This window comes from Microcebus murinus, chromosome X, assembly GCF_040939455.1.
Source record: "Microcebus murinus isolate Inina chromosome X, M.murinus_Inina_mat1.0, whole genome shotgun sequence".
NCBI lineage: Eukaryota > Metazoa > Chordata > Mammalia > Primates > Cheirogaleidae > Microcebus > Microcebus murinus.
In genome coordinates this window covers 94727951-94754097 of record NC_134136.1, presented here as the reverse complement: position 1 = coordinate 94754097, position 26147 = coordinate 94727951, and the positions used below count along the sequence as shown (strand labels likewise).

General features: G+C 40.2%; 1 protein-coding gene across 1 annotated transcript in view; it reads left to right on the top strand.

The window, feature by feature from the left end:
* MAP3K15 (mitogen-activated protein kinase kinase kinase 15) overlaps window positions 1-26147 on the top strand; it is a 124511-nt gene that overhangs the window by 81805 nt on the left and 16559 nt on the right. Inside the window, exons 12-18 of the mRNA XM_075999490.1 lie at window positions 2462-2511; window positions 6201-6296; window positions 11689-11776; window positions 13573-13706; window positions 16390-16517; window positions 18817-18947; window positions 19180-19285. Coding sequence (XP_075855605.1) covers window positions 2462-2511; window positions 6201-6296; window positions 11689-11776; window positions 13573-13706; window positions 16390-16517; window positions 18817-18947; window positions 19180-19285 — 733 coding nt within the window. The remainder of the gene's footprint in view (window positions 1-2461; window positions 2512-6200; window positions 6297-11688; window positions 11777-13572; window positions 13707-16389; window positions 16518-18816; window positions 18948-19179; window positions 19286-26147) is intronic.

The following is a 26147-nucleotide window of genomic DNA, read 5'->3' as shown; positions in this document are numbered from 1 at the left end:
TCTGTACAGTCTTGCCCCCTCCTTTTTCCTTTGTCCCCAACTCTCAGTGCCAGGTGGACTGTCCTCTAACCAGCCGCAGGGACCCCTGTCTGCACTTTTGCTCCTATCCTCCTTCCTCCCTACAATTCCTTCTTCCAATTATCCAAGTCTTAGCTTTTGCAAAGGCATCTTTAACCATCCTTTCATTCCTTCCACATAATGTTTGTAGGCAACTTGATTGCCTGTATCATGTATAAAAGTATGTCCCGTGCTTGTTTATTTATCAGTGTTTGAGATGTCTCTCCCAGTATAGAAGGCCATACATGACTTGTGTATGTTTATGTCTGTAGGAGCTCTACAGCAATCCCCCCACACACCAAATGCCTGTTGATTGTGACATAAAGAGAGAGTGGATGTCCCTGTTGTTTACTTCTTAACTAGTAAATTTTTCTCCTAAATCAGAAAGTTCCCTAGAGCTACCCTGGAATAAACCTACCATTTGGTAATACTTTGAAAACTCATGTGGCTGAGCTTTCTGTATATGTTTAGCTTCTTAAAGGTAGGTATAGGCCAGACAAGGTTCTCTTGAATCTGCCCTGGTTCACATTTCTGCACCTGAATCCAAAAGCAGATTTCTGTTCACCACTATCCTAAGTAGGACATGCTTTTCCTCTGAAATACACCCAGCCTTTCTATACAGTTGGGTCTGGTTTGATGACTTTCATATTTTCATATCTCTTTATCTTTCATAGCCTGTGATGGCTTCCCATCTCATGCAGAGTTGATGGCAGCCCACGGGGCCCTGTATGATCAGCTCTCCAGCCTCCTCTCCCCTCACTTGACTCCAGCAACTCACCTCCTTTTTGGCCCCCAACCATGTCAAGCACACTCCTCCCTCAGGACATTTGTACTTGCTGTTCTTCCCTCTACCAGGGACTCTTCTCCAGATATCTGTGTGGCTCACTCCTTTACCGCCTTTAGCTTTCTGTTCAAAAGTCATCAGGGAGGCCTTCCCCAAGCATCCAATTTAACAACATGACCTCCTGTCCCACCTCAGTGCCCTTCCCTGTTTTATTTATCTTCATAGCACTTTTCACCCTCCACCATGCTGTTGTTTTGCTATTTAATTTCTTGTCTATCTCCCCTCACTGGAATGTAAGCCCATGGAGGGCAAGGATTGTGGTTCTCTACAGTGTCTTCAGTGTTGGTGTCTTGCCTAGCACATTGTAGGTGCTTAATCAACATGTGTGGGTGGATCTTCTCCCACTGGGAACCGTCTTCCCAGTCTGTTCCTGTTGTCGTCTCTCCAGGATGGCAGGAAACTAGTCCCCCAACTGCTCATGGCAGTTCTTCTGAGCAGTATGCTCAGTTCCTTGATTCTCATGCTTCTGTTCCCTGGGTGGCTGAGTTGGTCATTTATCACATTCCTCAGTCCAACCAAATGGATTTTCTTACTTGAAATTATTCTCTACAGTTGGGCCTTTGGGTTTGGTGTTGTAGCCTGTGGGTTTTCTGAAACTAGGATTTCAGACATTCCTTTGGAGGCTTAGCTTTGTGCAAAGTTTAGGGGCAGGGAATGGTGGTAGAGGGGACAGAGCTGGTTTAAAAAAGAAAAGTGCACCTTGGTACTGATTGAAATCCCAGTTAGTTTTTCTGTTAATCACGGTAGGCTAGCTGCTAAAACAAACAGCAGCCCAAATTCAGCATCTTAACATGATAAAAGTTTATCTATGTCTCATGTCAAATCCAGGAACACCAGAAACATTTTCTAATATATTGTAAAAAATCATTTGTATCTCTAATCTAGTTTAGATCAGACAATATAAATTTTAAGTCTAAATTTGAGATAGAAATAAGAAGCACACAGTAAGTACACAGTACTTTCTCTACTTTCTTTCTTCGTTCCATCTTGCAGTGGATGGGGAAAGAGAAAGTAGAGGGTTGCTTGGCCTGCAGGTTATGTTGTATCACTCCTGCTCATATCCCATTGATTAGAATTCCATCACGTGGCCCTATAGCTGCAAGGGAGGCTGGGAAATAGAGTTTAGCTATGTGTCCCGTGAGAGGGAAAAAATGATGAATGCTGAAAGGTGTCTGCCAGTCTTGCTTCTCCAACATTTTTGCAAGTTGCTCCACTCAGGTGGGCTGTTTCTTGCTCATTTTAGAGTTTTCCCACTATGGTGACAGAAGATTTGAAAAGCCATTCACTGTGTACTTATTGTGTGCCTATTATTTGTATCTCAAATTTAGATTATTTCAAATTTATATTGTTTGCTCAAAAGTGGAATAGAGACACAAATGGATTTTTATAATACATTAGAAAATGTTTCTAATGTTCCAAGTTATGCAAGGTACATTGCTCTAACCCTTAAACCACAACTAAAGTAAAATGGCAGAAATGAGTGACCATAGAATGAAACCAAAAATGATCCTTTGCTTAGAAAAAAATCAAGCTATTGATTTCTGTCTTTGATACTTGCAGAAACAAATCCACGAATGGAATTTTACAGCCTCTTCCATAAAAGGAATAAGGTAAGAATGTAGGAGAAAATGTTGTTTTTTGTTTGTTTGTTTGTTTTATTTCGGCATATTATGGGGGTACAGTTTTTAAGGTTTCAATAAATGCCCTTTCCCCCCTCCCCCCACAAGTCTGAGTTTCCAGCATGACCATCCCCCAGATGGTGCACATCTCACTCATTATGTATGTATATACCGGCCCCCCTCCCCCCTCCCACATGCCCAATACCCTATTACTGTAGTACCTATGTGTCCACTTAGGTGCTGCTCAGTTAATACCAGTTTGCTGGTGAGTATATGTGGGGCTTGTTTTTCCATTCTTGGGAAACTTCACTTAGTAGTATGGGTTCCAGCTCTAACCAGGAAAATATAAGATGTGCTATATCACCATTGTTTCTTAGAGCTGAATAGTACCCCATGGTATACATATACCACATTTTATTAATCCATTCTTGGATTGATGGGCACTTGGGCTGTTTCCACAGCCTTGCAATTATGAATTGTGCTACTATAAACATTCGAGTGCAGGTGTCTTTTTTTGTAGAGTGTCATTGGATCTTTTGGGTAGATGCCCAGTAATGGTATTGCTGGATCAAATGGTAGATCCGCTTATATCACTTTAAGGTATCTCCATATTGCTTTCCACAGAGGTTGAACTAGTTTGCAGTCCCACCAGCAGTGTAGGAGTGTTCCTCTCTCTCCGCATCCACGCCAGCATTTGTTATTTGGAGACTTTTAGATAAAGGCCATTCTCACTGGAGTTAAGTGATATCTCATTGTGGTTTTGACTTGCATTTCCCTGATGATTAGAGATGTTGAGCATTTTTTCATGTTTGTTGGCCATTCTTCTGTCTTCTTTAGAAAAGTTTCTGTTCAAGTCCTTTGCCCACTTTTTAATAGGGTTATTTGATTTTTTCTTGCTGATTTTCATGAGTTCTAAGTATATTCTAGTTATCAGCCCCTTATCAGATGGGTAGGATGCAAAAATTTTCTCCCATTCTGTAGGCTGTCTGTTTATTTTCATGACTGTTTCTTTGGCTGTGTAGAAGCTTTTTAGTTTGATCATGTCCCGTTTATTTATTTTTGTTGCTGCTGTGATTGCCTTTGGGGACTTCTTCATAAACTCTTTACCTAGGCCGATGTCTAGGAGAGTGTTTCCAACATTTTCCTCTAGAATTCTAATAGTTTCATACCTTAGGTTGTTATTGTTTTAATACAAATGATGATGATGTTTTATGCACTGTAATGTTGCCACTTATTCATAATACGTGAGATTCTTATTTTTAACAGAATCCAAAATGGACTATTTTCTGTTTTGTTGCCCTGCCCAGCTAGTTCCTAATGGGCTGCTAGTAAGAGCATCTTAGATTGTTATCACAGGGTAGCTTTTCTCATATCCAGCGGATGAAACTCGTGTCAAACTTTAAAATTATATCTGTAGAAAGAAAAAATGTATCTTCTTTGAGTCAAAGATGTTCAAGTGCTCAATGACCTCAAAAGGTTGAAGCCAGGAGTACATTTGGTAATGACAATTGGGTTAGTGTCTCTTGGGCAGAGCAATAAGCCAAGGGGTGCTTTAGAGAGGGTGTGAGGTGGTCTATTCTGTGGAGAGGTGTGGAGCTTGTTTTTTGAATCAGGAGTGGTGGCCACTTGGGCCTGAGCTGTGTGGCCTTCCCCTAGTAGGGCTGCTACACCTCAGCTGCACTCACCACCCCACTAGCATGCTCCAGGGTGACAGCGGCTCTGAAGTAGATGTGAATTCTGATCTCTCTTTGCTGTGTGACATGGGGAAAGTCAGTCAGCCTCTCTAGGTCTGTTGCTTCTCTGTTTTTATCATATAAAGGGCTTGGACTAGAACTCACCTCTCTCTCATTCTGAGACTGCCTCAGCCACTGAACGAATCCCCAAGTTACCTCCAGACACAGTATGATCCTGTCCTGGACACATCAGTGTTTAAATTAGAATACTGTTTATATCATTTTATAGGAAAGGAAGTAATTTAAGTAGTGCATTTGGATAATACTGCCCAGAAAATACCAAGTAATTCGAAAGTGCTGAATTTTCTCAAAAATGTATTAGTAACTAAGTTATATGAGAACATGTAGTCAAGAACCTTCCATTTGAACCTCCCTGTAGAGACACCTCTAGCTGCCATTTCAACCATCAATGGACATTTGCAAAGGGCCTGGGGTGAGTCAGACCTCAGGACTGATGTGACATGAACATTATACTTTGAACATTCCCAAGGCCATCCAACTAACTGTCGTAGTTCCTCTACGGATTGGTTTTCAAAACTTGCTCACGTATAACCTAGTTTCATTTTTTTTTTGGATCCCCCCTACACTATTGGTGTCTCAACTCAGTATTTGTCATGTAATGTATAATATGAAGAATGATTTAAGAAGGTTTGGATCTCAGGAAGAGATGACTTAGAAGGGACAAGGTAAAGTGGCTTCAATTGTTTGAAAGTCTAATTGTAGAAGAGAATCTAGCCTTATTCTCCATGGTGCCTCCTGGCAGAATGAGGGACATCACATAGCAGAGGCTTTGGCCCACTGTGGGTGAAGAACTTTCTAACAGTGAAATCTATGAGAAGTTAGAGTGTGATGATTTTCTGCCACTGGCTATGTTCAGACAAGCTGAATGTTGCTTGTTGGGGGACCTATAGAGTCAGGTGCAGACATTGGATAGAGATGGAGCAGATACCATTCAAAGCCTGTCTTGATCTATGGTATCATGTTTATTTCTATTTCCCTTGTGTGGCCACAAATACTGTGTCCTGATATTTTCTAAGTCTAGAAATTCCTTTGATACCATAATGGATTATTTTACAAATACTTTGCCTTTCTCATAAGATTATAAACTTCTTGAAGGCAGAGACCATATTTTATTCCCTTTTCTGTTGCCCCTATGCTTGGCTTAGCACTGAATTATATTAAGTTTTTGATACATATTAAAGTCAGTTGACAAGTACAAACTCAAACAAGATAAATGTCCCTGGTATTTAATTTCATAAAGAAATAAAAGGCACATAGAAGGACCTCTTTAGTTGATATTTTGGTCAGTCTTATAACTGGATGTCATGATGTACTATTCAGCTATAAGAAACAACAGTGGTATAGCACCTCTTGTATTTTCCTAGATAGAGCTGGAACCCATTCTATTAAGTGAAATATCCCAAGAATGGAAAAATAAGCACCACATGTACTCACCAGCAAATTGGTATTAACTGATCAACACCTAAGTGGACATATAGGAATAACATTTATTGGGTGTCGGGCAGGTGGTGGGGAGGGGATGGGTATATACATACATGATGAATGCGATGCACACCAACTGGGGGATAGACATGCTTAAAGCTCTGACTCGAGGGGGAAGGGGGGGTAAGGGCAATATATGTAACCTTAACATTTATACTCCCACAATATGCTGGGGAAAAAAAGATTTTACATGCTGTTCATGTATATATGTACTATAGTCTATGTTATAATGGAGTTCTGGTTTTGGGACCATCGCTTAATAAAAGTGATTAACTACAAGAAAAAAAAGAAAGAAAAGGCAAATTTGGAGATTATTGTTGAAACATTAATGAATCTTTCAGAAATTTGTAAAAAAGAAGAAAATACATTACTAGAGTTTCTCAAAAACTTAAAATTGGTACCATAACTTATGTATAAGCATTCTTTTGTTTTGAAATTTTACAGCCTATCCAAGTTTGATGAACGATGTTGTTTTCTTTATGTCCATGATAATTCTGATGACTTTCAAATCTATTTTTCCACTGAAGACCAGTGTAGTAGGTGAGTTACAGCTGTCTCAGGTATTTGCAGTCTAATTATGGTGAATCATTTTTAAGGGGCCTTTGTTGTAAAATATATTTACTTGCTATTCTGTCTTTCTTGAAATTTTAACTTATATAAAATTATTCTTACAGCCTTTTTTGAGATATAATTCACATACCATGCAATGTGACCATTTAAAGTATATAACTCAGTGTTTTTAGTATGGTCATAGTTTTGCAACCATTACCACAATCTGACTTTAGAATATTTTCATCACCCCCAAAAGAAACCCAGTATCCATTAGTAGTCACTCCCCATTTACCCTCAACCTCACCACCCTTGACTCCCAGCCCTAGGTGACCACTAATCTATTTTCTATCTCTATGGATTTGCCAATTCTGGACATTTTATATAAGTGAAATCATACAATATGTGGTCTTCTATGACTGGCTCCTTCCACTTGGCATAATATTATGCATGTGTAGCATGTATTAGTACTTCATTTCTTTCTGTGGCTGAATGGTATTTTGTTGTATGGGTATGCAACATCCTATCTGTTCATCAGTTGATAGGCATTTGGGTTGTTTCTACTTTTTGGCTATTATGAATTTTGCTTCTATGAAAATTTGCATGCAAGTCTTTGTGAGGACATATGCTTTCATTTCTCTTGGAGTCAAATTGCTGGGTCTGATGGTAACTCTGTTTAACCTTTTGAGGAACCGTTAGACTGTTTTCTCATTTTACATTCCCATTAGCCAGGTATGAAGGTTCCAATTTCTCCATGTCCTTGCCAACACTTAGTATTATCTGTCCTTTGATTATTGCAATCCTGGTGGATATGAAGTAGAATCTCATGGTTTTGATTCCATTTCCCTGGTGAGTAATGATACTGAGCATCTTTTCATGTGCTTATTGTCCATTTATATATCTTTTTTACAGGAATGTCTATTTAAATTCTTTGCCCAATTAAAAAAATTAAACATTTCATTTTGGAAAATATTCAGAGCTATAGGAAAGTTTCAAAAACCAGAACAAACAATTTCCATCTATGTTTTACACAGAATTCTCAGTGTTAACCTTTTATCACATTTGTTTTACATTCTCTCTATATGCAATAGTTTTTTCTGAAGTGTTTAACAGTAAGTTGTAGATGTAATGCTCCACTACTTCTAAATACTTGAGTGTATTACCTAAAAAAAAGGACATTCACTTATATAATTACAGTACAGTTATCTAATGAGGAAATTAAGATTGATATGGTGCTATAATCTAGATACCTTACCCAAATTTCACCTAATGTCCCACTAATGTCCTTTCTAGCAAAACAAAAGATTTTTTCCTCTGGTCCACAATCCAGTCCAGGATCACGTGTTGCATTGAGTCGTCATGTCTGTAAGGAGTTCACCATCATCAGTCTTTGTCTTTGTTTATGTAATACTTTCAGAGAATATAGGCAGTTTATTTTGTGTAGTCCTTCAGTTTGGGTTTATTTACTATTTCCTCATGATTACACTAGTCTTATGTATTTTGGGTAGGAACACCTCAGTACTGAGGTTGTGTCCTTCTCAGGGCCTCTTATCAGGGGACATACAGTATCTTTATGTCATTACTGGTGATGTTGACTTGAATTACCTGGTGAAAGTGGTGTTTGCCAGGTTTCTCCAAACTTTGCCCATTTCTTAAAATTTTTTAAATTTTTGAATTTTCTCTTTTTAAATTTCAGAATATTACAGGGGTACAAATATTTTGGTTACATGTATTGCTTTTACAAACTTAGCCCATTTTTAATTGGGTTATTTTTCTATTTATTATTGAGTTTTAAGAGTTCTATATACATTCTCTGTACAAGTCCCTTATCAGATGTGATTTGCAAATACTTTGTCCCATTCTGTGGGTTGTCTTTTCACTCTGTTGATGGTATCACTTGCAATACAAAAGTTTTTAATTTTGATGAAGTTCCATTTATCTATTTTTTCTTTTATCTATTGTCCATTTGTGCTTTTGGTTCATAGCTAAGAAAGCTTTGCCTAACCAAGGTGTTCTATGGTTTTTAAGTTTTCTGCTAAGAGTTTTATAGTATTAGCTCTTATATTTAGGTCTCTGATCCATTTTGAATTCATATTTGTAAATGGTGTGAGGTACGGAGTCTAACTTCATGTCTTATGCATGTAGATAGATGATTGTCCCAGCACCATTTATGGAAAAGACTATCGTGTCCCCATTGAATGGTCTTAGTACTCTTTTAGTTCACCATAAATATAAGAGTCTATTTCTGGACTCTCAATTCTATTCCATTGTTCTATGTGTCTATTCTTACTCAGGTACCAGACTTTCTTGATTACTGTAGCTTTGTAGTAAGTTGCAAAATTAGGAAATGTGAGCGCCCCAACTTTGTTCTTGTTTTTCAAGATCGTTTTGGTTATTGTGAATGCTTGCATTTCCATGTGACTTTTACGATCAGCTTGTCAATTTCTGCAAAAAAAACAGCTAGATTTTGACAAGCTATCTAGATCAATTAGGGGAGTGCTGTCATGTTAACCATATTATCTTCCAATCCATGAACACAGGATGCCTTTCTATTTAATATTTACTTAGATTTTCTTTCATTTCTTTCAATAATGTTTTGTGATTTCAGTGTACAAGTCTTATACTTCTTTTGTTAAATATCTATATAAGTATTCTTTTGATATTGTAAATGAAATTTTTTAATTTTTGGATTGTTCACTGCAATCCAAAATGTCTAAACATACACTTTATTTTCATCTAAGCATACACTTTTATATTTTGTAATTTGCAAACTTGCTGCACATTTATTAGTTGCAATAGTTTTTATTGAATTCCTTAGAGTTTTCTTGTACAAGATTATGTCATCTGCAGATATAGTTTGAATTTTTCCTTTCCAACTTAGATGCCTTTATTTCTTGTCCTTGCCTAATTGTCCTATCTAGAATCTCCAATACAATGTGAAATAGGACTGGTGAGAGTGGATATCTTTGTCTTGTTCCTGATCTTAAGGGGAAGACAGCCAGTCTTTCATTATTAAGTATGATACTAGCAGCAGGTTTTTCATAGATAGCCTTTGTCAAGTTGAGGAAGTTCCCTTTATTCCTAGCTTGAGTATGCATATCATGTAATTTGAGGAGATTTTAATTCAGTGTATCTCAGACATCATAATCACAACATATTTAAAAATTAGACTAAAAACCCTTGGGTCACAACCTTCAATTTATAGTAAGAAAAATACTGCCAGATATTAGGCAGAATATTTTTTACTATCAGTTTACCTTTCTGATCCTCATTCACTACTTAGTGCCTTATTTTTTGTAGAGACAGGATCTCGCTATATTGCCCAAGCTGGTCTTGAACTCCTGGCCTCAAGTGATCCTCCCAACTCAGCCTCCCAAAGTGCTGGGATTACAGGGATGAGCCACCACGCCTGGCACTTAAGTATACAGCTTGATAAACGTTTACATATATCTGTATCCTTGCACCTGCCCCGCCAGCTCAGCACCCCAGAAAATGTTTTGTGCCCCTTTCCAGTCATTAAACTCCTTCAAATAATAACTATTTTGATTTTTTTTTATCACCAATGGTTAATTTTACCTGTTCTTTACCTACAAATAGGATTATTTAGTTTGCACTCTTTTGTTTCTTACTTCTTCCCCTTAAAGTAATATCTGTGAGATTCAGCTATAGTGCGTGTATCAGTTCATCCTTTTTATTTCTGTGTAGTGTTCTATTGTATGACTATACAGCAATTTATGTGATCTCCTGTTGATGAACATTTGGATTGTTTCCAGTTTGGGGCTATTAATGAATAAAACTGCTGTGAACATTTGTATACATGTCTTTCAGTGAACATATACACTGATTTCTGTTGAGTTATATACCTACCTAGGAATGGATTAGTGGGTTATAGGGTACTTTCAGCTTTGATTGATAATGCCAGTAGTTTTCCAAAGTGGCCATGTCAATTTACACTCCCACTAGCAATGTATGAGAGTTCCAGTTGTCCCATATTCTTAACAACAGTTGATACCATCTTTTAAATGTTAGTTCTGGTGAATGCATACCATGTGCCTCCTAAAAAGCCTGTCTATAGGGTTTCTCAGCTTTCAAAGATTAGAAGAAGAAAAGGTGGAATGGTGGGTTAGAGAAAAGAGCATTTTAATGTTTTGTGGAAAGTATCCTGAAGTGTACAATATTCCTTCTTGACATCTTAAGAGAGAATTCTGAATAAAAATTTTCTAATGAGTCGAGGTCACTTGTTTGCAAATAACTACACAAGTCTGGGAGTGGCCAATGTGGCCCAGCAGCATTTGTGAGAAAGATTTATGGGTAATAGTTGTAATGCTTAATCTGTCTCAACCAAATTATGTGGCCACCTTATGCATTTCTTCCTCTGCCCTCCACTTAATATGACACCTTACATCTGTCTCACTAAGAACTAGACTGCCGGGCCGGGCGCCGTGGCTCATGCCTGTAATCCTAGCACTCTGGGAGGCTGAGGCAGGCGGATTGCTTGAGGTCAGGAGTTCAAAACCAGCCTGATCAAGAGCGAGACCCCATCTCTACTATAAATAGAAAGAAATTAATTGGCCAACTAATATATATAGAAAAAATTAGCCGGGCATGGTGGTGCATGCCTGTAGTCCCAGGTACTGGGGAGGCTGAGGCAGCAGGATTGCTTGAGCCCAGGAGTTTGAGGTTGCTGTGAGCTAGGTTGACGCCACGGCATTCACTCTAGCCTGGGCAACAAAGTGAGACTCTATCTCAAAAAAAAAAAAAAAAAAAAAAAAGAACTAGACTGTCTACAATTTGAGAGATGATGGTCCCCCCATCCTTAGCATCAGTTAGATCTCCCCTGGAACATTGGTCTCAGGGCTAGACTTGAAGAGTAATAAAGGGACACATTGAAAGAATTACCTGTTAGTAGAGTGGGAAATAGTGAGGGAACAAAAAGGAAAGACTTAAAGGGACATAATAAAATTATGTTCATTTCTAATGGGCTGTTATGTAGAAGAGGGGTTAATTCTAAGCAACCTGTGGATAGAACCCACATAAAAGAAGTCTTTGGTTCAGTAAAAGGGAAACATTTCTCATTAGGCTCTCCGGAAGAATGAGCTGTCTTTGGGAGGTAATGTATTCTTTGTTGCTAGAGGCGCTCAAGCATCAGTTGATCACCCAGTTGGTGGAGATATTATATAGAAGGGGTTTCAAGTATCATGTGAGTATTTGCATTAGATTAGATAACCACCCAAGTACCATGTCAAATCAAGGATTGATCATTCAATGAGTTGTAAAAGTTCAGTTTGCAGTTAAGCATAGTTTAATGTAATAAGGCTAAGTTAAAGGTAAGGCACAAGAATGATCCTAATTGATAGCATCTTTGTGACGTTTGCTGTTCTAGGTTTTGCTCTTTGGTCAAAGAGATGATAACCAACTCCATGGGCAGTGCAGTGGAGCTGGAGGGAGAGACTGATGGAGACACCTTAGAGGTGAGTCACAGAAGGTATAGAACATGGAAAAGTTATTATGTCTTTGATGCTGAAAGAAAATGTCCCCTTTTTTGTGTAAAAATCCTTATTGAGTACATTTAGAAATTGTCATGACCCAGCCAGCCATTGCTATTCATGGCTATCAGAGGTTAGGTTTAATATATCTCTGTAGAAAAATCTCATTACTTTAGGATGCTTTCAGTCAGAATGTTTAAGAAAAATTTGGCCATGGACTAGACAAAAATTGCCTTTTATGCACAACCTATGAAAATGTTTTTTCTAAGCTAATTAGTAATGTTTATGAGCCTGCAAGAGAAATAGTTGGCCAACCAGAAGCAAGAGTTTTTCATTTATGCCTAAAACAACTTTAGTTATATCTATGTGCATATAGTGTACTAAATATAAGAACTTCAAAATCATTTTTTAAAAAGTAAGATTATCATAATCTCGTTTGGACAGTGCAGTTATATTCCATGGTTATACACCATTGTATATATGTTTAAATCTCACACAATTATTCAGATTTGCCACCAATTCAGGTTCTCCCAGTCTTTACAATTTAATGAGATTTTACTATATATTCAAATTAGACTGAAAGGAATTCCTTGCAGTTTCTTTTAGAAAATATCAAAGAGGCCAGGCACAGTGGCTCACACCTGTAATCCCAGCACTTTGAGAGGCTGAGGCAGGAGGATCACTTGAGCCCAGGAGTTTGAGGGTGCTGTGAGCTATGATCATGCCAGTGCACTCTAGCCTGGTTGACAGAATGAGACCCTGTCTCAAAAAAAAAAAAAAATTAAATAGATTCATTCTAATTCTTGAGTTACATACTAGAATTCTTAGCTTAGGATCAAAGTTTATTGTAGAAATGAACTGAGCAATGCACTTTGAGGGGAACAGGTGTGGGGGGACAGAGGAAGGTGTGAGTTAAAAGTCTTATGAAGCAGGCTAATTTCTAGTTAAATCAGACAGGATGGCAACCCTTTAGTAGTCTTAACTGTCATGAGCATCCCTAGAACTAGATGCAAAGGGACACACATGCAGGCACACACATGCTGTTCTGTGTATAAGCTACACTTCTGTAAGTACAGCAGAGTATGGAAAACAACAGAAATAATCCATTGCTACTTCTCAGCTTGAAATACGTGTTGCTCAGCATGCATCACATTTGTTTCAATCACGGAGAAGCATCAACTTGAATGCTCCTGTGTGCAGCAGCTTTTGATGATATAAGATTGGGGGAAGAAAATAGCAATGCAAATTATAAATCAGATTTTTTGCAGTGTGTGTTTACTTGTTAGATCTATATGATTGAAAGAGGGGGGAACCCAGCATACTTTGTGTTAAGACCATTTCAATTTTATTGACCTTCACTTCTTTTCTGGGCTATTGTGAAAGAGACTTGTTTCCTGACAAGTTGATAAGGGATCATGCAGGAAGACACCTATTTGGATTATTTAGCATGCTTAGAAGCAGTTTTAAATTGCAGCATTAAAATGGGGAGAAAAATTCCAAAAGGTGAGCAAGTTAAGATACATGTGAGCCATATTTTTTATTTTTTTGGATTCTATTTCATAAAGTCATGCTATGAATATATGAAGAACTGAGAATTCTACCCCTTTAAAGGCGTTATTTAATGAAAAGTATGTAACCTAAGAACTGTGATTTGCCTGGCACTCCAATAATGTTATTTATAATTTTTTAAAAGATTGCTAGACATCTTTCAGAGGGCTTCTCCACTACAGGTTGTGTTTTTTGTTGCTGTTGTTTTTGTCCTGTGGTTTTTCCTTCTTTAGTACGAGTATGACCATGATGTAAATGGTGACAGAGTAGTCTTGGGGAGAGGTACATATGGGATCGTGTATGCCGGCCGAGATCTGAGCAACCAAGTACGAATAGCCATCAAAGAAATCCCGGAGAGAGATAGCAGGTAGGTCTGGGTGGGCCTTCCACATTCTTCAGTTGCCATCTCCACATCCCAGATCCCTTGCCCACCGGCGATAGCGTGGAGGAGAATTTAAGGATGAAACTTATCACAAAACTTGTAATTCTCCTGTAGTAAGGGTGATCTACTTTTGTTCTCTGTGTATAAATAGATTCAGAAAATGGAACAACTGCACTTAAAGGCTTGTAGATTACAGAGGGTCATATTTTAAAAGAAAACTGTAGTTGTATTTCTACCTATCAACTAAATCTCAAGTTTTACATTTCTACATAGTTGTCTCCAAATATTCAAATATGTAACTGTGTTCTTATAAATTCACACTTGCAGTCCAGGTGATGGTGGCTCACACCTATAATCCCAGCACTTTGGGAGGCTCAGACAGGAGAATCGCTTGAGGCCAGGAGTTCAAGACTAGCCTGAGCAACAGAGCGAGACTCTGTCTCTACAAAAAAAAAAAACAATTAAAAAGAAAATTAAAATAAGTTCATACTGTAGCAATTAAATATGGCTATGATTTGTTTGGATGTATTATCACAGAAAATTAAATGTGAGGCCAGGCATGGTGGCTTATGCTTGTAATCTCAGCACTGTGGGAGTCCTAGGAAGGAGGGTCACTTGAGCCTAGGAGTTTGGAAGCGCCTGGGCAACACAGTGAGACCCTGTCTCTATAAAAAATAAGAAAAATTAGCTGGGTATGGTAGCACACACCTATAGTCCTAGCTACTCAGAAGGCTGAGGCAGGATGATTGCTTGAGCCCAGGAGTTCAAGGCCACAGTGAGCTATGGTCATGCCACTATACTCCAGCCTGGGTGACAGAGCTTTTTGTCTCAAAATAAATAAATAAATAAATAAATAAATGCAGTAAGAAAATCATGTTTTTGCAATATAGACTCATTTTTTACACTCTGCTCTTCAACTTCACCCAAAGCTTTTGAGCTGTTTTTCTGCCATCAGTACTGCTAATTTATTTCTTCAACATTTTTTAGTTTTATAAAATGTTCACTTTTTGAATTTATATCTCACCTGAATTCTGAACAAGAGCATTGCAGTATTGACTACCAAGCATTTCTATAGAGAAGCTACATACACAGTAATGGCCACAGCATAGGAAATAATCGTGCTGTAGGCCACAGGCATGTCAGACCACAGCTGTGGTATGGCTTTCAGGGCTGGGTATGGCGGATATGGGCAAACATCTCCCTATCTGGGTGATCACTAATTTATTAGGGATGGTTTATAAATGGTTTCCACCAGCTGTAAGGCCCTTCATTCATTCATTCATTCATTTGTTGAGTTTTCAGTGGGATAACATGTTGTATGAATTACAAGGTAGGGCCTAAGATGAACTAGTTCAATTTCTTCACTTAACAATAAGAAAACCAACGCTGAGGAAGGTTAAATGACTTCCCCAAGGACGTGTAGAAACAAAACAAGGATCCGGGTCTCCTGTGTCCCCTGTCCAGTGTCCTGTGTATTATTTTCATGACAGATAAGGTATTGCAGTTATATATATATTTGGGGTAGTTGCTGATGTGTACTACTGCCTTCAGTTGGTAGCACTACCTGTTCCAGCTTTTCATTGCCAGTAGCAGTTCCTAGGATTTTAAAGCTAGAAGGGACTTTTAGAGACTATTTTGTCCAACTCCCTAAATTTACGATGACTGGGTACCTTCTCCATGCCAGATTCTGGTCTGACACTGGGGACTGAAAAGTGACTAGGATACTGGCCTTCTCACAGGGTGCTACCCGTTTGGTGGGAATGCAGATATGTTGCCTGTGAGTCAACGTGACAAGTGCCATAATAGTGGCGTACACAGAGTAGTTTTAGAACACAGAAGAGGAATGAATTACTTTTCCTGGGTGATTTGTGGCAAGCTTGAGAAAATAGATCATCTTTGAGCTGGCCTTTGAGGGACAAGTAGGAGTGTTTTTAGTGGGAAAGGAGGCCTATGCTGAAGATCAGAGCTGTTAAAATACAAAGTATATTCAGAGAACAACAGATTGTCTGATATGACATGAACATAGGATGAGGGGTAGTAGAGGGCTTTTGAAATGAGGCAAAAATTTAAAAAAGGCATAGTCTGACCCAATTGAAGGTCCTCGTATGCCACGCCAAAGAGTATGGTCTTTATGTGGGGAAGTGATGTGGTGATGTGTGTTTTAAGAAGTAATATAGTGGCCAGCGGTGGGGAGTGAACTAAAAAGGTCAGAGGCTGGGGCTGGGTGGCCCATGAGGTGGCTGCTGTTGTGGTCTGGGGTGAGTCTGTAGAATAAGACTAGAGGGAAGCTGAGAACAGAACCTTCCAGAACACTACTCTTCATGGGAAGTAGAAGAAGGGCTATTGAGAGAGGTAAAGAATGGTTGGTGGGTTCAGACCCTAACAGTAATGACCATAACAGTCATTAATTGAGTACTTACCACACACCAGCCACTCCACTGGGCGCCTGAAAAAAATTGACATGCTTTGGCCCCCAGCGTCCCTGCATGGCTGGTGTATCATCCACTGTTTAACAGATAGGAAGTTGAATAGTCTCATGGAAGCCAAGGGAGAGAAAGTTTCTAGAAAGAAGGTATGGCCAACAGGGGGGCAGGTACTGGTGAGGCATAATGCAGGTCTAGAGCCCCTTGGATTTGGCAGGTGATGGTGGCTTTGTTTTTCCCAATAGGTACTCTCAGCCTCTGCATGAAGAGATAGCCCTGCACAAGTACCTCAAGCACCGCAATATCGTTCAGTACCTGGGATCAGTTTCAGAGAACGGCTACATTAAGATATTTATGGAGCAAGTGCCTGGAGGTGAGTAGTTGCTGCCTTCTGATATCACATTCTGAAAATCACTAATGGAAATATAACATGGGCATCATTAGTTTTCCTGACATTTAAAAAACAACAGACCTCTAAGCTGGGCCTGTAGGGCACCTATAGTCCCAGCTACTTGGGAGGCTGAGGCACAAGGATTACATGAGCCCAGGAGTTTGAGGCACCTGTGAATAGTCACTGCACTCCAGCCTAGATGACATAGCAAGATCCTTTCTCTAAAAAAACAAAGACCAGGACAGGTGTGGTGGCTCACGCCTGTAATTCTAGCACTCTGGGAGGCCAAAGTGGGAGGATCGTTTGAGCTCAGGAGTTTGAGACCAGCCTGAGCAAGAGCGAGACCCCGTCTCTACTAAAAATAGAAAGAAATTAGCTGGTCCACTAAAAATATATATATAAAAAATTAGCTGGGCATGGTGGCGCACACCCATAGTCCCAGCTACTTGGTAGGCTGAGGCAGAAGGATCACTTGAGCACAGGAGTTTGAGGTTGCTGTGAGTTAGGTCGATGCCATTACACTCTAACATGGGCAACAGAGTGAGACTCTGTCTCAAAAAACAAAAACAAACAAAAAAACCCCCAAAAATCAAAGACCTTTAGGTGTTGGAAAACATTTGTTTCTCAGAAACTTTCCAAATGTCCTATAAATCTCTTTCTGGTTGGTTTGTTCAGTTTATTCAACCAACAAATATTCATTGACTACTGAGTGCCAGCCATTGGGCTGGGCATTGGAGACACAGAGGAGCATTCTCAGGCCTTGAGACCTTCACAGTCTAGGAGCTTAAAGATGGTGTGGGGAAGAGGGGACCTAGATTTTAAAAGTGACATTTCAAAATAACATACTGGTAACAAAATCAAACACCAGTGTTCTATCCACAAAATCCCCAAATGCAGGCCACAGAGTGCAGGAGACGAGTTCCTTGGACCTGGAAGCACACCATCTAGTTTGAATCAGTCCCTCCATCTACAAGCTGTGAGACCTTGGGCAGATTATTTTATTTCTTTCTCCATACCCTCAGTTTTCTGGTTGACTAACTGAATTTTAAAATTGGGACAATAATTAATATTTGGAGTAATGATCATTAGAATAATAAAACTATCTCAGTGGGTTGCTGGGTGGATTAAATGAGATAATACATGTGCAGCTCTTAGAACAGTGCCTGGCAGAGAGGAAGAGCTCAGTAAGGGCTCATTAAAATAATAAAATTAATACAATTTTTTAATAAATATTATTTGAATACAAATATAAAAACTTCACTTAGAAGTCTGTATTCAGCATGTTGTCTTGGGTCTTGGAAAAAAAGGAAATCTACATTCATTCATTCATTTGATTGACAGTTATTAGAGCCTACCATTATACTAAGAGTCTACATATATAAAGAGCCAGGAAGTGGGATAGATTTTGAGGGTTACGTTGAGTATAAAGTGCTATTTCTTCTTCCCTCTAGTTGCTTATAATCTAGCAGAAAATATCTGTTGCTGTTCACATTAGTTGATACTCAGTTTAAGGGTAACAACAGAATTAGAGATAGGGCATGTGTTTATGCCCTTTTACAGATGGGGAAACTGAGGTATAGCCAGGTCCCATAGCTCTGTGTAAGTGGGAAGCTGTAACCAACTGATGCCTGTTCTTGCCAGCAGGCAGACCGCCTGCAGCTCGCAAGATGACCCCTGAGATGCATGGTCAGAGCATCCCGAGCAGAGGTTTTCTTTTAGCCCAAATGTCAAATGTTTAATAGCGTAATTGGGGAAGGGGTTGTTAATCAAGAGGGTCCTGCCCCTGGGACCTGGTATTGGGCCTTCTCACATTGAGGACAGGCAGGCCCAACCGCCTCTAGTCCTATTCCCTGCTAAAGGGGCTCTGACTCTGGACCTGTCCACATCTGATTACAGGGCAAGGTATAAAATGTGGCTTTGACCCAAGGAGAATGGCTGAGACACTTGTGCAGCAAAACAAGTATTGTGGGACCTGAATTATCTCCAACATTGAGTCACGCCTCCCAACTTTAGAAAGTGTTGTTTTACTGTCCTTCTGACTTTGTGCAGCTGAACAGAGCTAAATCCAAAGTTGACCCCACTGGATTTCAGGGACCACAGGGGTTTCTGTTCACCCTCCACCTCCAGTCAGGCTAACGTGCTTCCAGTCTGTTCTCTAGCTGTGGCCATAGAGAAGGAAACATGTTTCATTAAGCTGAGATACAGTGCGATTGATGTTATTTCCCTGAACTCTTATGGTTGTTTTTCATCCTGATGAGTTGTTTGCTGTGTCTGTGTCCAGGAAGCCTTTCTGCCCTTTTGCGATCCAAATGGGGGCCAATGAAGGAGCCCACGATCAAGTTTTACACCAAACAGATCCTGGAAGGCCTTAAGTATCTCCACGAAAACCAGATAGTGCACAGAGACATAAAGGTACTTGCTATTCTAAGCTGACAAGGTTTCATTTTGCTCATATCAGGTCATGAGAGTTGTTGGTAGTGTCTGCTGAGTGACTGGCTCACAGAGGGATATGATTTAGCATGGCAGTCCCCAAAGGGCAAAGTCTAGTCTTCCTAGAGACTTGTGACAGTTTCTCAAAGTCCAAATCTGTTTCACATTAGTTTGTTTAAAGTTGTCTTTACTTGATGTTGTTATTTTTCTAAAGGGTGATAATGTGCTGGTGAACACCTACAGCGGAGTGGTGAAAATCTCGGATTTTGGAACCTCTAAACGTCTTGCGGGAGTGAATCCGTGCACAGAGACTTTTGCAGGTAAGCAGTCCGGAGCTCGGCATGAGGTGGCCATCCTGGACTGGTGCTTTCTCACCGGCTGTGGTCGTTCAAGAGTTACTTAGCAGCTTCTCAGAGCAGAGTGGGAAATTGACACTTGACAGGGCATTGTCCCCAACTTCTAATTGTTTTAACTTTGTCACAGTGATGCATATAGCTAGCTACTTATGGCAAAAATATTGCCTTATTCTTCTTTGACTTTCAAAAGTTGGGTAGGTGTAGTGCTCTGCTGAGGTTTTCTGAGGGTTTCTTAACTAATAGGCAAAATGGCAGCATCTCTTTAAACTTAATAGCACATTATTCAAAATTGTGGGTAATTCTGAATAACAGTATTCCTCAGACAACTTATTAAGACATTTTATTGGTCTTTCATAAGCCTGTTTCATAGCCTGTTAAGCCAGTTACCTTAGTACTTTGTGTTTTGATATGTTTCCGAAGGAGGCCAATTGTTCCAGGGAAATATGGTATTCAAAGTGATTTTGAGAAATTAGATTTTCTTTTCCTTTTGTCAGTGATTGAATCATTTAAGTGCTGGGAGGGACTGGATTCCAAGAGTGGTATAAAATTACCAGCTAGCTTTATATTCACAAGACTAATAAGTAGAATGATGCTCAAAAGCTACCTGTGGCTTTTTTAAATTCCTGCTTAAAAACAACTGTAGCAAGCACTTTGATCCTGGGAAAGAAGTACTGATTTTGAATATGTAAAGTTTATGGTCCCCCACGGAGTAGCAGAAAGATCACGAAGGTCTTGCTTGATAGAATTATGAAATAGCTCTTCTAATGTTAGAGCTCTGAAATAAGCTATAAAAGACAGATGACTGTTCTCTGTCCCTGCAGTCACCAAAGCTGTAGAGTGGACAGCTCTTGGGCCTTACTTTTGGTGAATAATGTCTCAGCTTTGAAAGACTTTTCATCAACAAGAGAGTTCTTGTGTATTGGCCACTGGACGCCCACAGTGGAGACACATTCCTCATCTAAAGGGAATTTTAATGCATCAAAAATGACTTCTCACGTGTAATGCAAGGGGAGGTACATGTGTCTCAAAATGGGGAAATATTACACCAGGGACTCCATCAGAATCTCCCAAAGAAAGAGTGTGTTGAGTTTTCATTCATTGTTTCTGGTATAAATATCCATATCCATATATCAGTATGTATATATGAATATGCATGTATGACTGGCACTTTATTTTCTTTTAGCATTTTACTACCCTAATTGAAAATTACTTAGATCCTCCTCTTTGGAAGCCACCAATTAGCTTGGAAATACATAGTAAGAAGGGCTCTGATATGACAGGGAGTTATTTCAAGACATAAACCCCCTAACAATTTATCTCATAATTAGCATCCCTGAGGAGAAAAAAAGTCACAAAGAAAACACATGTATAATTCATTATTGCATATCATATTTCCCAAGTAATTGGCTTGAGGCATGAATTTTGCATTGCAAAATAATGCAGGGGTGTTTGGGGGATAATAAAAAGGGGGTCTCATTTTGGTGAGGAAATTCCCCTGCATGTAATTACTCTTTGCAAAACAGAGTAGTTCTGTAAAGAAATCTCAGCTGGTCGGCGCAGAGTTCTGGGCCGGGTGGACGTGGTGGGGCTTTTCCCCACGACGCTCCGGCGGTGGCCGAGCCTGCTGGGAGAGGCAGAGGTTTCAGGCAACTTCTCGGCCTGGAGCCCTTCCCTCCTGTGTTCCTCTGAAGGGTTTTTTCCATAGGCAGAAACTGGCTAGAGCAGGAGGAAGGGTTGTTATTGTTGTTTTTTCAACAGCTTCACTGAAGTATAACTTACATATCATAAAAGCATCCATTTGAAGTGCACAATTCAATGATTTTTGGTAAATTTGCTGAGTTGTGCAGCCATTGCCACAGTCCAGTGTTTGAACATGTCCATCATCCTGAGAAGATCCCTGGGCCCCTTTGCACTCAGTCCCCAGTCTCCACCCAGCCCACCACTGATCTACTTTCTGCTTGTGTCACTTTGCCCATTCTGGATATTTGTACACTTGGAACGAATACAGTATGTGGGTTTTTCATCTAGCAGCTTTCACTTTGTGTAATGTTTTCGAGGCTCATCCATGCTATAGCATGCGTGGGTGTTTCATCCCTCTTATGGCTGAATAGTATTCCTTCACATGGATAAGGCCACATTTTGTTTATCCATTTACCAGTTAATGGTCATTTGGGTTGTTTCTCCTTTTTGTCTATCATGAATAACACTACTGGGAACATTCCCCCATGAGCCTTGGTATGAATGTATGTTTTTGTCCCTCTTGGGTAGATACCCAGGAAAAGAAGACAGGAGCTCTGTTCTGGTCTGTGGCTGTAAACGTCCATGGTTCAAATCCTGGATCAGCCACTCACTTAGCTGTGTGACCTTGGGCATGTTACTTAACCTCTAGGTGCCCCAGTTTCTTTGTAAGTAAAATGGAAATGTTCCTAGTACCCACCTCAAGGGGGTTTTGTGAGGATAAAATGAGTTAATATTGATGAAGTGCTTTGACCAGTACCTGGCACATAGCAAGTACAATTGAAGTATTTGTTAATTAAATAAATAAAATAAATACTAACTTGCACTTAGAAGTCACAGTTTATCAGAGTTGGAAGGCGCCTTTGAGAGACTTGAGTTTACATACATAACTGACTTGTTAAACCTGTTGGGCCCAAAGATTATAATCATGAAAGCCATGGGGCTTTTCTCTCCTGTGGCTTCTTTCCACCCTACCAGGTCAGGAGTCCTTTCCTGTGACTTTTCCAGCCATCCTCAGATAGCTAAGAGAAGGTCATAGTGGCAGTTTCAGGAGAAATGCAGTCTGAATTCAGTAATTGAAAGGGTTCAGGCTAATATACTTACCAATGCTCTGGTCCTCATTCAAAGGCTGGACTCCCCTCCCCTCCCCCTGCAGGCAGCAACCTGTGGTCAGGATCCAGGTGTCAGCTTTTTCTCCCTCCTCACCAGCTGCAGAAGGAATGGACAGGGACGTGGAAAGTTGTCACTTGACTAGCACTGTTGAAAGCTGGCTTTGTGTGCCCTGGGCCTGGCTGATGTTTGCTGTTAATTTTCTGTGCTGCCCTCAAATATAATTCCCATGACATGGACAGGGGCCTGTCCTTTGGCTGACGGCACCCTCTCCCCCCTGTGGTCATTTACCCCTCACATTCTGTCCACCCCTCCATCTCTTCCCACTGAAGGATTCAGGCCCTGGAAGATTTCCTTTGAGTAGGTTCTTTTTAAAAAGACCCTAAACCAATTATCTCTACACCAAGTCCCACATCCGGTGTTTGGGGTTCATGTATCTTCAACCCACTATTGAGAGGATACAGTAGTATCCTCAGACCTTATGGTCCCCTGTCTGCTGCTATAAGCTGCTTTTGTTCCCTTGGGCTCCAGTCCTCCATGGAACTTATCTACAGAGGACACAAACACATATATGGTGCTCTGAGCCAGCCCAATGAAGACCCCTTCAAAGGCTTTGGGTTAGAAGGAAGCAGTACCCCTCCCACAAAGCCCCTTCCATGGATGGGGCAAGTAGTGTAGCCCCCAGGGCCTTACTTATATTTTCTGTACTTCATTAATATTTTGAAATGTGGGCTCTAACAATAGAGCCTGTGGAAGATGCTAGCACATGTGGCCTCCTTTTAAATGCAGTGATACCGAGTTGACATTGAGTTATTTTAGTCACCATGGGCCCACACCCTTCTGGGGACAGTCCTGCCTCAACTGCTCTAACTTGAAAGAGAGTAGACAGCCCAGTGCAGTATGCTGCCTCCAATTCTCTACACCCTCAACTCTTTGAACACCTTGATCTGGATGGGAAGCCCCTGGGCCTCAGTGAGAAAGCATTGCCCTGTGCCATGTGTTTTATTTACTGGTGATCTGAGAATCCTGCTTGGACAATTTCCAAGATGCCCCATGGATTTTAAGCCCCAGGGGGCTGGGTCTGTCCCTGTGGGTCCCCTGGTCACTCTGTTCTGAATGCTGCACCACTGCAGTGGTATAGGTGCCTAGGAGCCATGGTTGGATGGCAATCCAGTGGCCAGTGTGGTAGGGCATACCTTGGAGGAAATGTAGTTCAGGGAGGAATACGAAGTTCCTAAGGGAGCCATATATAAGGCAAGCCAATTTTCCAGCATTTCTGCACTATTCCAATGCCACTTGGTTTTCTCAGAAGAATCTGGCCTTTGGTATAGCTGACAAACAACCCCAACATAGGTAACTGCCTGAGGATGTTGCCTTGAATATCTGAAACAGTTGTGTTTGTCCATCTCTCTGTTGGCTATTTCCTGTGAGGAGATGGTTGCTGTGAATACAGGAGTAAATAAAATGGAATGCCCAGTTTTCCATCATTGCTCTACACCTTTCAGTTGTATGGAAAGAAGCTATAATATGGCTTCGAGATCCTTGCATCAGCTGCTCTTATTCAGGCAGCTTTTTCTTCAGCAGTTCTTACTGATTTAGTACATAGATCAGCAATGTCACGGTGTGTCATTCTGTGCTTGGAGATGAAAGACCTGGGTTCTAACTTAAGCAAATCCTTTAGCTTCTCTAAACCTCTCTCTGGGGGAAGCTATGTCTTGAGCCACCCTATGGAGGACCCCACATGGTGAGAAACTGAAGCCTCTTTCTAACCCCAGCCTGAGTTATTAAGCTAGGAGACCGATCCTCCAGCCCCAGTCTAGCCTTCAGATGCCTGTAGCCCCTGCTGACATCTTGACTGCAACTTCATGGGAGACCCTGAACCAGATCTGCCCAGCTAGCTGCTCCTGGATTCTGACCCTTAGAAACTGTGTGAGGTCATAACTATTTGGTGTTTTAAGCTTTTAGATTTAGGGGATCATTTATTACACAGCAATAAATAACTAATATGGATGTTGCTAAGTCCTTGCTTTTATTAGGTCATTAAATATGAAATGTCCAATTTCAAATCAAAAGTATAGTTTATTATATCTCAAACAAGAAGTAGTACAATTAATCAAAGAATGCACCTAAACTATCGACACAGTGTTGCCATCTTAACAGTAGCTTGTTTATGCCAGCAGCGAAGGAGCCTGGAGAGTGAGTGGCGATGAAATCGTGAAAGGCATTTTCCACACCTTGTTGAGAACTGAATATTTTTCCTTGTAAGAAGTGGTCCAAAGCCTGGAAGAAGTGGTAGTCAGTTGGTACAAGGTCTGGCGAATACAGTGGATGACAGAGTTTCCAAGTCCAGCCTCTGTAATTTGAGCAGCATTGTTTGTGTGACATGTGGTCTTGCGTTGTCTGGCAAGAGGATTGGCCTGTCTTTGTTGACCACTCTTGGTGGCGTAATTACAAGCATCCTCATCATTTCATCTCATTGGTTGCAGTAGACATCTGCTGTAATCGATTGACCAGGTTTCATGAAGCTGTAGTGGATAATACCAGTGCTGGACCACCAAACATACACCATTAGCTTTTTTTTGATGAATATTCAGTTTTGGACTGTGTTTTGGTATTTCATCTTTATCCAACCATTGTGCCAAATGCTTGAAATTATTAAAAAGAATCCATTTTTTATCACACGTAACAAGACAGTGTAGAAATGGTTCGCCTTTATGTCATGACAGCAAAGAAAGGCAAGCTTCCAGATGATTTCTCTTCTGACACTCGTTTAATTCATGTAGTACCCATCTATCCAGCTTCTTTACCTTGCCAATTTGTTTCAAATGGTCCAATATGGTTGTAATGATAACGTTAAACCTTGTTGCTAATTCATGCATAGGTTGAGATGGATTCACTTCCACTACATCTTTCAGCTCATCATTATCCACCTTGGTCTCAGGTCGCCCATGTGGCTCATTTTCAAGATTAAAATCACCAGAACAGAACTTCTCAAACCATCGCCGTGTACTGTAAGTTCATTAGCCACATCCTGCCCAAACATTTCGTTGATATTTTGAGCTGTCTGCACTGTGTTGGTTCCATGATGGAACTCATATGCAAAAATAACACAAATTTGAGACTTATCCATGGTTTCACAAAAATTACTCTTAATAAAAACCTTTGAAAGATAATCACAAGCCAAACCATGCATTTGAAAGAATGAGGAACTACCTTCACAATAAAAATAAAACAAATGTCAAAAGGAAATGTCAGAGGTGTCAATTGTCAAACTTGGTACTTAAGGAAATCGGACATTTCATACTTCATAACCTAATAAAAAGAGTAGTGTTCACTATAGCTCTATATAAAGAACATCTCCAAATTTAGCATGAAGCCAACTAAATAAATAGGCTCCAATTACAAAACAATTGTACAAAGGTGGACAGTTATTTGACCAGGGTCAATTAGCCATGGCTGTTTGGTTTAGTACTATTTTCTACTACTGTGTAAATGTATTCTCTTGCTCTTTTAAGAATTAAATTTAGTGATTGTATTAGTCAGGGTTCAGGCAGGAAAACAGAAATCACTCCAGTTATTTTCATAGAATTTAATGGAAAGAACTGTTTACTGGGTACTGAAAAGGCAGAAAGGCAGCCCTGGGGTATCAGGAAGCAGCCTCCTCCCCTAGGGTTTGGGGGACAAATGGGAGGACAGGATTAAAACTTTGAGGAGGGCATGTCACTGGGCTAGAGCAAGTACCTCTGCAGAGCAAGATGAAGCTGGTTCAGGGAGTATGAAGTGACAAGCTGGAGATTGGAGTCAACTTTAGTGTCCAAAGTGAAGCTCACGCATAGGAACAGTGGGCACGCATGGAGGATCGAGCCCCTCTCCCTCCTCTGTCCTGGGATCTCTCTCTAGCACTGCCTGGTTGCAAGACCTGCCAGGGAACTGCAGGCAAAGCAGAAACGTGGTTTGCAGAGTCCCAGTCTCAGCATCA